At 42.4% G+C, this 12381-nt stretch overlaps 1 protein-coding gene across 1 annotated transcript; it reads right to left on the reverse strand.

Moving 5' to 3' along the window:
- Positions 1 to 8143: 8143 nt before the first annotated feature.
- On the reverse strand, positions 8144 to 11060 carry si:dkey-251i10.3 (uncharacterized protein LOC553498 homolog). The gene has a single exon (XM_068571964.1). It carries the CDS (start codon positions 11004 to 11006, stop codon positions 8712 to 8714), a length of 2295 nt encoding a protein of 764 aa, XP_068428065.1. The 5' UTR covers positions 11007 to 11060; the 3' UTR covers positions 8144 to 8711.
- Between the last annotated feature and the right edge of the window lie 1321 nt (positions 11061 to 12381).

Raw genomic sequence — 12381 nt, forward strand, 5'->3', positions numbered from 1 at the left:
AATAATAATTTTTTTAAAAAGCACTTTCGTGTGTCATAAGACAACACTGTGAGTATTAGATATTAACATAATTCAGTGTAAAAAAAAAAAATTCATTTCATAAGTAAACACTGTGAGTGTTAGATATTAACACAATTTAGTGTAAAAAAAAATACACTGTCATGTGTCATAAGACAACACTGTGTTAGATATTAACACAATTTAGTGTAAAAAAAATACACTTTCATGTGTGTCATAAGACAACACTGTAAGTGTTAGATTTTAACACTATGAAAGAGTTAAAATATTAACACTATCCAAAGTGTAAATTTAACTCTGAACCCGAGTGGATTATATAAACACTGGCAGAGTGTTGATTTTAACACTATGGGAGTTAATTTCACACTTCCGATTTTGCTGTGCACAGAACACAGTATAAAAATACTGTGTTCTGTGCACAAAATGTAGTTGTTAAACAGGTGATACTACAGAAAAAAAGTTCTGCACTGATTATAACTGTGTGTTTATTATTATAAGTAGTTGTTTAAAACAAAACCATAAAATCAACTGAAAACATACGATAATTGTTATCAATATTTGAGGTGCATTTTTATTGGAATGTTTGCTCAAAAAACTCCCAGAAAACAACTCCGATACACTTATCACATGTTCAGATGCAAACTCCGTCAGCTGTTTAAGCAGACACACATCTGATGAGATGTGATCAGCAGTCCTCAAAACCCGACGTCGCGTCACATGACGTTTCAGAGGAAAGGACGTCTCATGTCTGTTAAAACACGTGTCCTTTCTCCTCAGATGGTTTCAATGCGTCTCTCCTTGCATCCTTGATGGGAGGATGATGGAAGGAACTCAGGGTGCATCCCGAGGGTGCATCCCAAGTCTCTAAATTGCGTACCCGTTTCCCTCACTTGCGTCCTTGAGGGTTTAGGGGTGTCCGATTGTAAAATTGTGGAGTGCCTGAGGGCTCTGTGGCAGACATTTTGAGCCCTTTATGAACCCTTTCCATAAGTCAACATTAGATGCTGACTTTTCCTAAGGGAATTACCCACAATGCATTGCAACGTGAAGTTAAAACGCAGTTCCCAATGGAAGAATGGAGACGTAAAAAAAAAAACAGGCAAACAAAGAGGCACGTGGGCATTTAGCCGATAAAATACCTTTACACTACAATATTATGGATTAAAAAAGAAACATAAAAACACATGAATTAGAGGAATGCAAGCAGAAATATATATACATTAATCAAAAATTTTGTTTCGACAAAAACGAGTAAAAAAATAATTTAGAATGACTTCTCATCTTGTGAGGAAGGCGTTCAAAATAGTAAATATAAAAATAAAAAATAAATACATAATTGTACACAATATTTTTTATGGAAGTCACGTGATGTTGCAGCAAGGCATTATCCCATTCATGCTTACACCAGTTCAAGCCCTCACAGACTCTCCCACTCAACCACTCAGCAGTGGACATCAGTAAATCCCTGAGGGTTCATGGTTTGAGGCTTTAGGGTGGAGCTTGGGATTGGGCCGTCCTCAACTCTGAAGCGTCACATGAAGCTGTTTCTGATGACTGCAGCACTGACAGCTGATCACAGCTGATCAGCTGTCCGTCGCCTTAACAGCTGATGGAGTTTGTGTCCATAAACATGATCATTGGAACAGAGTTGTTTCCTACCCCGGTTTTAGTGAACATTCTAATAAAAATCCACTTAAAATATTGATTACAAATGATCGTATGATGTTTGCAGTTGATTTAATAGTGTTAAACTACTACTACTACTACTACTACTACTACTACTACTACTACTAATAATAATAATAATAATAATAATAATAATGACAGTTATCACCCTGTCAGAGTGGAGATATGTTCTCTGTAGTCTGTTACCTGTTAAACAAACTGCATTGAGTATTTATACACAGTTTGTGTACATGTTGTAAAAAGTGTTTTAACCAGATGGTAAATAAGAAAACACTTTAATATATAACTTGAGTTCATTCTGTGATCGTCTCCACTCCGGTATGAAACTCCATCAATCAGTCTACTCAGTTTGCTCGCCTTTGCTCGGGGCTCCTCGATCATGGCTCCTCCAACTTCCCTCCTTGATCCTCGCTCCTCTGAACCGAACAAGAGCTTTGGGACGGCCGTCAATATGGTGGCGTAGAACCACTTGTGGTTCAATAGAGGAGCGAGGAGCGAGAAAACGTCAATTTACAGACTTGGGATGTACCTTGAGAGACAAGGAAGGGACGCAAGTGAGGGAAACGGACTTGGGATGTACCCTTGGCCTTCTCTCCTTTCTGAGACTACTTTCGGTTGTCAAAGATAAATGAACACAAATCAGCAGCCCAATCCCAGCCTCCACCCTAAACCCTCAAGCCCTGAACCCTCAGGGACTCACTGACATCAGTTGCTAACTGGTTGAGTGTGGGAATCTGTGAGGGCTTGAGCTGGCGTGAATATGAATGGGACAGCGCTTTACTGCAACATCATGTGACTACATTAAAACATATTGTGTACAATTATGTATTTATTTTATTATTTTTATTCAGTGGTTTGAACGTCTTCCTCACAAGATGAAAAGTCATTTTTAATTATTTATTTACTTGTTTTTCTCAAAATGAAATGTTTGATGAATGTACAATATATATATATATATATATATATATATATATATATATATATATATATATATATATATATATATATATATATATATATATATGTACATATGTGTACATGTGTACATATATGTACAATATATATACATATATATTACACATTCATCAAACATTTCATTTTGAGAAAAACAAGTAAATAAATAATTAAAAATGACTTTTCATCTTGTGAGGAAGACGTTCAAATATATATATATATATATATATATATATATATATATATATATATATATATATATATATATATTCTGCTTGCCTCTAATTCATGTGTTTTTATGTTTCATAATGTTGTAAATGTATTTTACCTGGCTAAATGCCCACGTGCCTCTTTGTTTTGTTTTTTTTACGTCTCCATTCTTCCATTGGGAACTGCGTGTTTAACCTTGCAATGCAATGCATTATGGGTAATTCCCTTAGGCAAAGTCAGCGTCTAATGTTGATTTACGGAAAGGTTTCATAAAGGGCTCAAAATGTCACAGAGCCCTCAGGCACTCCACAATTTGACAATGGGACGCCCCTAAACCCTCAAGGACTCAAAGTTTGTGAGTCCGTAAGGGTGGAGGTTGGGATTGGGTCAGCGTCTAAAACCAGGATGCAATCACATTACACAAAGCTGAATATCACGTGATTAGAAGTCAGGTGTACATCAACAATAAAGGTTATACATTGAAATTTTGATTTCTAAATATTTCTTAATATTAAAGCGTAGGCTTAAAATGAATTGCGAGAGTGTGAATGAGTTTGCTAGTTTTCCAAAATTTGTCATTTGTGACTTTTTAATGTTTTTTTTAAGCTACTGCAGGTTTCAGTTTTCCTTACACAGGAAATAAACAGCTGTATGTTTGAGTTGTTCCTCATCCAAACACTTTGATGTTCTCTTGTGTTCTAGGTTTAAGAGGCAGAGTATCCCTCCTCATCCTCACTTCCCTGGTGCTCACGGTGGCTTCAGGGATTACATCTGGCGACGCAACAGTTTCATTTCTAGTTCCACCAGAACCCAGAGTTAGCTTATCATGGTTAACTCTAGTTTTCATGCTACGGATAGAAGTTCAGAATAAGCTGATGATCCTGTCTGTATTTAAAATGAAATGAAACACATTTAGATTGTAACACCTGGCAATTGTATGAGGAAAACATATACTGAGCTACTATCAAACTGTTTATATTTAGTGGGGTTGTGTGAGTTAAAGAAAAGTCAACTGTGGCGATATTGTGTCCCCTGGGAGAGGGCCCCCTCCTGGGTTGCTCTTCCTGATGTTTCTTAATTCTCTTAATTCTTCCTTTTCCAATGCAAGATTCAAGGACAGACAGAGCATGTTGTCAGCTGGAGGAAAACCACGGGGCACATTTGTGATTTTGGGCTACAAAAATACATTGAATTGAATGTATTGCTTTAGTATTTAGCACTGGTGTGTGTGTGTGTGTGTGTGTGTGTGTGTGTGTGTGTGTGTGTGTGTGTGTGTGTGTGTGTGTGATTTAATCACAATAAAGTTCAGTGTGTGCGTGAGTGCGTTCATAGTAATGAAGTCATACAACGAACAGTGTGGCTCATTGATATGCTTTGAATAGTTTTTGGACAATACACATGGAATGTGTTCTTATTAACACAAATATAGATTATAGCAAACACTGTGCTTTAATAAACCTTTTCCCAGCTTAAAACTTAAAAAGCCATTTTCATTTGGAACAAAACTTTTCTTAACAAATCCTCACTGAGGACAATTTGTACATAAAACTTCACATCATGGGATTCAGCAGCCGGAGTGAATATTGTATGCTTCTGTATCTAATGAGAGGACTCAGCAGGTGCTAAACCCTGTGTACTCACAATAGTATGGTTAAGTGAGTCACAGGGAGATTTACTTAACCCTAATAATTAGAGTGATAAAGGAAGACTGGTAGATATGAGGACGGAATTGGGGCTTTTGATTAGTTGTCAAGGCCCCCTAACAGCCAGAGAACAGCCAAGGATTCAGTTGATCATCATGCTGGGGCCGAACGCTGAAGGCCTTTTCATTATCAGACCACTGAGTTCCACTGGCCCCTATAGGATAAATGTGAGTGATGGCATGTGCAGGGTGGGTTGTGGGTATGTATGCTGAATCAGGGGTGGGGCCGGACCCTAGTCATCAATGTCATTCCCATTGAACTGTTTCAGGTCCCGGCTCCAAAATAATAGGCCCTGTGACCTCTTTGTTGTTCTGTTGTCTATAATTAACCTCTCACCCCTCCTTCTCTGCCTCACCCGCCAATCCCCAGAAAGCCATGATGAGAAGCTGTTGCCAAGCCTCTCACCTGAACCCCCAACCCTCTCTGCTACAGGCAGAGGCGAACACTGGGAGGAGGATGTGGACGCTACAAAATAAAATGCCTGCTGCGCTTGTTTTCCAGTAAATTGGTCACATGTTAGGGGTAACCTGAGCACTCTGCATTATCAGTCCTAAAACTAAATGTTCATCGATAAGAATATAACTGTTTCAATGACAAAATGTGAAATTCAAAATAAAGGCATATTTTGAATTGCACATTTCATAGTATAAAGAGAATAGAATATAAAGTCTGCACGTTACAATAATCTACAGCCACCGCATGTTGCAGGAAGGGGGAGGCCGCTCTTCCCGTGAATGTTCGACATTCCCTCTGTGCTCGGAATGCTCTCCTGCAGCTGGATAACACGGAAACGTCCCTGTGCAGCCGTCGAGACATTTAGCACAACAACATCCAACAAGCTAATTGTGACAACAATTTGCCCAGCTCACAAAAGGAAGTCAGATGGTCCCTGAGGCTGGAGCTGACACATGTACATGATGACATTTGAACGACACACACTGACAATTGTAGAAGGAGAGTCACACAAGGTGGAAGTGAAATATAGTCTCAGCAGCCATCAGGGTGGAATGGCATCTCTCATCTTCAGGTGCTGGAAACAGAGCCGAGTGATTTGTGGAGCATGATTGTCTCCACAATTTCTTGAAATTATAAGGAGGAAAATGCAAATGCCCTGTTGCTGGCAGCAGCACAGAAGCTCTGCCAGCATGTGTGTGGCACAGTGAATGATAATGACAAAGTGGGCTGTATCCCCTGTGAGCAAGCCTGCGGAACAATGATTACAGATTGGCCAGTGTGTCTTTAGCATCACAAGGGACTCCAATTCTAATGCTAATCAGTGCATTCGCCCATTGGAATATATCTGTGTTTGCAAGGCAGGAGGAAATAAAATGGAATATCCCAGTTAGGCTGTAACTGTGTAATGCAGCCTGGCTTATTTTGATATTTTGGCCCACAGGAATGTACCCAGTGCCTTTTGGCAGGCCTAACCTATTGCACCACCTGCTGGTTCTAGGGTTATACAAGCTGCTTTTGGTTCCAGGGCACCAACAAGCAATTATCCGCTGCCAGGCATAACATGTAGATGTATGAGTTTAACTGTATTCTGTGTTAGTCACTTTGGAGTTTGAGAGCCTGGTATAGATACACATGCTAATCCAGTCTCGTAGGACTCATCCCTGGTTCAGGTTTCACCCCCTCCCCATCTTTCCTCTTAAAATGTACTTTATTTTCATTGGGAGAGAAACAAGAAGAAAAGCCCAGGCACAGTGCTGCTCAGCTGCACACTTGATGTAGGTTAATGGAAGGGAGGAGAGTCTGAGCTCAGGCCGGCTGTGATTGGCTGGCCACCGATGTGCAGCTTCTCCGCAGCACAACCTGTCACAGTTAATCAGGGCCGTCTCTTAACAGGCAGCCAGGGCTATCGGAGAGGTGAGCCCATTGCTATTCAGGACGAAACAGATGATAAATCATTTGTACATAATTAGTGCTCAGCAAGGTTACAACTGACACGTATTTTCATCTTAATTAGGAGGGAAATTTGTTCCATTAATTTAATTTGGTGTGCATGAGTGCCTCTGCACCTAACTAAGTTAATCTTACACCTGTCAGGGTGGGAATGGAGTGGGGCCTTGAATCCCAGGGGAATGGGTCAGAATCCATCCTGTGAGCCACCTGGACTGCTACTGGGAGATTGTCATGGGACTCCACTTCACTCTAATGTCCGCCTATCAGTTTGGAATGACTGCATGATGACTACAACAGCAAGGTAACTAGTCTTCAGTCTTTTCTTGTGTGCACACCACACTGTAAGACCTAAAGTCAGCATTTTCTTCTGTGATGCTTCCCGGCCAGCCAATAAGGTAGGCATAAACGCTCCTTCATCCTAGAACAAATATTTAAGCAGATATCATGAATGGCATTATGGAGAAAAACATGTTCCATCATGGGGGTTGTAGGCCATTCATACCCGAGCTCTTTGATTTACAACTCCAGCAGCCTTCAGATATGTGAGTGAGGATCACTGTCTGATCTGGTTGCAGTCTAGCGGGCAGGAGCCGGTCCAAGGACTAGCTCTCTTTTCAGAGCTGAGAGCTGTATGAAGCTGTATAATTGACTCAAAGAGGTGGTTCGATAGAGAGGAAAATGGAGAATGACTGATTTAGTAACTATAAGGTTTCTAATGGAATTCTCCACTCAAGCTGACAACCATTACCTGAACTGATGCAGAGTCCATTACGGAGTGCCCCGCTTTAATAGAGTGTCTATCAGGTGAAATACAGAGATGTCAGGTGCCAACGCATGCACTCTCACCCATGTGTGAAGGTTTCACCACCGTAATGGCTTTTCTGTTACACGATGGAGACCACACAGAAAGACGGGAGGAAGTCCAGCACAGACTGAATGCTGCTGCTGGACTCCTCCCTGTCTGGGGTAGAGGAGCTTCAAGCTGGGCTAGAGGAAGTGGGACCAGAATCAAGTGGGATCTGGATAAACTAACTCATGTTTTATGTTTTGGTCTATAAAATGTCAGAAATCAAATCCAAAGATAAGTATTTTACTATCATATAAAAGAAAGTCATATAATATTTCTTGAAAAATGACATGAACATTGATGAATCAACCATTAAAATAGTTGCAGTTTAATTTTCTTTTGTGGGACTTGTTTCAGCTGAATATTAATGAATTAATTATCATTTAAAATAATTGTGATACCAGTATCACACTGAAATACTGTTCGATGCAGTCTGTTCTTTGTCTATTAACTCTTTTTTCTCAAAACCAGCATCCATGAAGAACAACAACCAGTTCATATACATCTGGAGAACAAAACAATTTCAACCAGTGAAGAGAATTAGATCACATATTTTGGTTTCGGATCAGTCCTGACTTCTCTTGCAAATTCATTACCTTCCAGTATAACTGCTTTTCTTGTGATGTTTCTCTTACTTAGTCACCAAGTATATTTACTCAAGTATTTGGTAAATACACTTAGTGACCAAGTATATTTACTCAAGTATTTGGTAAATACAGGTACAATTTGAGGTACCTTTACTTAATATTTCCTTATTCTTCTGTATGTTTCTTCTCCACTACATTGACCTAACAGCTGTAGTTACTAGATTATAAAATCATGGATCAGAAATCTATGAGCAATTAATACAATACATATTCATATCATTTATTTTTCAACCAATTAAAGTAGGTGACATTCGCACTTCTATCAGCCTGAAAATGCTGCAAAAACAAATCCATCACACTGGAAAAATGTAAAATATAGACTGATAGCAACATGTACTTAAAGCAGCCATCCCGCATGAGTACTTATGCATAATACTTTTAGGACATTTGGCTCTTTGAAGTTGTAATGAAATATTTTACATGAGCCACTGGGAAGCACTCCATTCTGACAGCAGTACATGGCACAGTAGACAGTACACGAACACGCCGCAGTACATTACACACAGCTACAGTCAAAAAAGGAATAGCTGTTAATAATTACTTACAAGGCTGGAACCATATCTTTAACTCCAAAGAGATTTTATTTCAAATATTCTTCCCTACATAGTTCACTTTATATATTGGATTAAAGATACCGTAATCACAAATATACAATACGATAGGCTCCAGAAAAGCAGTCAAATACATAATTGCAGGTATTAAAATGCTGAAATTATGTCACAACTTGGGTTAAAGTCAATATTAATGTTTCCTGATCCATAGGTCCACAGTACTGGTCCTCCCAGTGGAGCCCTGCTTCTGGTCCTTCAGCAGCTCCTCCCGGGCCATGGGCTCAATGATGGCGCCCAGCTGGGTGACCACCTTGGGCTTGCTAATCTTTTTAACGGTCTGCTCGGTGTTCCAGGTGCGGCCCAGCGGGGAGCGGATGGTGGACTCGAACTGCGAATGGTTCTGGAAGGGGAAGGGCAGCGAGCTCACCTGGTGGAGGCTGAAGGAGCTGCTTCTCTTTTGTGTCATGATGACGCTGGGCAGGTGTTGGTCTTTCCTGGGGGGAGGCGGTGTCATCTTGATCCCGAACCTCCTGCGTTTGCTGCGGGACGGCTTGAGGCTCGTGCCCGCCCACTCGCCCCACCCAGGCAGTGTCAGGTCCACCACTTTAGGCTTCCCTACGTCCTCTTGCTTCCTCTTGTCCTGAAGGAAGTCGGTAATGACGTCGTCTCCAGCAAAGGCCTCTCTGATGAGCCCGCTCTGGTCCAGCTTCTCAGAGTCTTCCATGTCCTCCATGGTTGGAGTGAGTGGGACTTGAATGACCTTTGTCCCTTTGGTGAGAACTTCTTTCAGCTCAATCCCCCTCTTCCGTTTCCTGTTCTTGCCTTCCGGCTGAGGAACAGACAACAGTGGTTCTGAGGGGTTTGACGTCTGATAAGGAGGAGCAGTTGCTTCATCACTGCTTAGCTTCTCCTGACTGAGAAGCTCCACGTCCTCCAGAGTCCTGACCATGATCAGATCTTCCTCGAGCTGAACGTCTGCAGTTGCCTCAGCTTTCTCTGCCTCCTGGTGGATGTCTGCTCTTCTGAGGAAGAGGCTTGTGAACTCCGTGAGCTCCTCTTCCTCATCTGGGGCCGCTGCTGCGCCAGCAGCTTGATTCTCCTCATTGTCCAGAGATATTGACAGTGCTGTAAAAGTCTCCTGAGCCTGACGCAGTTTCCTCCTGCTGTCAAACTCTCTGAGGAGCACTTCCTCTTCTGTTTCCTCAACCTCATTCTCCTCCTCTTCTTCAACTGTAGGCCCCTCTGCTGTGAGATCCACAGCAATACTCATCTCTTTGTCTGTGGGCTCTTCAGAGAGCATCCCTCTCATCCAGGGATTCAAACAAACAGGTCCTTGCTCTGCATCATTTACAAGATCAGGAACCATTTCTACATCGCCCGCCTCCTCTTCCTCCTCCTCCTCCTCATTATTATTATTATTATTCAGCGAGGTCACTAGTTTCTGAGTCAGCTCTTTGTTTACCTCCAGCTGCTGCTGCATGGCTTTGCGGGCCCCATCATCGTATTTGGCCATGATTGCCTTGGACTTTGCCCACTTGCCACTGTTCTGGTGCTTCAGTGACATTCTCTCCTGCATCCTGGCCAGCTCGATCTTGTTCAACTCCTCCAAGGCGGCGGTCGGCTCAGTCTTCACCATCTCATCGAACTGCTTCAGGAACTCTTTACGCTTCGCCTTGTTCTGCACTTTGTGGTATTTCTTGCTCTTAATCTTCCGCTCTCTCTGGGCCTTGGCCTCGTAGTAGGACTGCAGGGCCCGGGCTTTCTGCAGCTCTGCACGTCGGATCTTAGCCTCCTCCAAGCTCATCGCCCTTATTGAAACCTCCTCAGCAGGAGTCAAGATGGGATCGTTGATGGGCTGCTTGTTGGCGGACAGGACCGCGAAGATCTCCTGCTCCAGCGGAGTTTGTGCCTTCCAGCCACTCACCACCCTCTCCATGGGTTTAGGGCCCAGGGGTTCCTGGTTCAGGGGGAAGACCAGCTGCTCGGCCCTCTGGTTCTGTTTGACGATGCTTTTCCACCGGGTCACATATGTGGCGGCATTCTGAAATGCTACATCTCTCTGGATTCTCTCGGTCTCCTGCTTGCTTAAAGGGCACTCGACGGTCTTCTTACCCCGCTGCAGGCTCTTCAGCTGCTTTTTGGTCTTGGCTGGGACAGCGGAGGTTTTTTCCATGGTCCCGATGAGGTCCGACAGGTCGATTTTGTCGCCCTCCCCGTCCACTTTGACGGAAAACTCGGATATCTGGACGGACGGCTCGGATCTCTCCCCCAGCTTTTTCTTCCTCTTCCCACCGAGAGCGCTGATGGCTTCCAGCAGCTTTTGACGTTTTCGTTCATCGTCGCAGTCTTCCTCGCTACTGAGCACGTCCTCTGCTGGGTGGAAGTCCTCCTCGTCGTCGGAGACCACGTCTGGCCTCATCTCTGCTACCGCGGAGCTCTTCTTGAGAGCCGCTTTACTCACTTTCTTTTGAAAGACTTTAGCCATGTTGGAGTACACACAGACGGAATGGTGCGGACTGTACACACGTGAGCCGTGAACGTAGACGTTGTCGTAAACCAGTTACCGCAATGTGAGCAGCACTGTCGCAAAAAAATAGTAACTCTCCTTCTTTTAAGTTGTATGGCGGATACCATCCAACAAAAGCTACACTACCGCCATCTACTGTATTGGAGCGTGAACCTGAGGTACAGATCGGTAAGGATTGCACCAACTCATGGAATTATAGACCTATAGCGTTTGAATATATAGAACTTTGAATATCTGCAAAACAATGGAGAACATGATAAATGAAAGATTAACATATCATGCGGAAACTAAAGGATATTTATCCAAATATTAGAGTGGTTTCAGAAAAAGGGAGAAATACAACAGATCCAGCTTTAAGTTTGGAACATGAAATCTGAAAAGCACAGGTAAGCAAAGAAATTGTGGTAGCGGTCGTCTTTGATATAGAGAAGGCATATTATATGACGTGAGAGACGGGTTATTAATTAGACTTTGCAAGTTTGGTGTTCACGGTTTAATGTATAAATGGATAAAATATTTTTTATTAAACAGATTAATAAAAGTCAGAGTTGGAAAGCGAGAAAGTGTGGTATCGAAAATAGAACTCCTCAATGGAGTATAGTCAATCTGTTACTATTTTCCATAATGATAAACAAGGTGTTCATTGATTAGAGAATGGCATGGGATTATCACTATTTGCGGTTGATGGGGCAATCAAACACATTATTCTACACTGTTACATGTATGAGAATGAAAGGAAACATTTAGTGGAGCCCTTGGCAAAAAGGGGGTACGGTTGGATATGAAGTGCGTTCTGCAAAGTAATTTGAGTGGATGCTATAAAGAGCACTATGGCAGTATTTTAGGATAACACCGATTATTGAGAGAATATGAGGACTAAGTTTATTTAGGTTGGTTTAATTTGGTTGGGTAGCTATGGTTTGTTAAGTGTGTGTGTAAAGTTTTTTTAATTACTTTTATTAATCCCCTTGGGGAAATTCTTCTCTGCATTTCACCCATCCTTGATTAAGGAGCAGTGAGGGGTTAAGTGTCGTGCTCAGAGACACTTCGACGTGTGAACTGTGGGACAGGAGACTGTGGGACTGGGGATCGAACCAGCTTGGGATAACGGGACGACCACTCATCCCCCTGAGCTACAGCCGCCTCATCGGTCTGATCTCCGGCGGGGATGAGTGCGCCTACAGGTGGGAGACTGACCACCTGGTGAACTGGTGCAGCCAGAACAACCTGGAGCTCAACGCTCTAAAAACAATGGAGATGGTTGTGGACTATAGGAAGAGCGCAGCCCCACCCGCCCCTCTCACCCTGCATAACTCCCCCATTGACCTTCTGC

The sequence above is a fragment of the Clinocottus analis genome, unplaced genomic scaffold, assembly GCF_023055335.1.
Source record: "Clinocottus analis isolate CAN_PGR_092001 unplaced genomic scaffold, fCliAna1.0.p SCAF_12, whole genome shotgun sequence".
Taxonomy (NCBI): Eukaryota; Metazoa; Chordata; class Actinopteri; order Perciformes; family Cottidae; genus Clinocottus; species Clinocottus analis.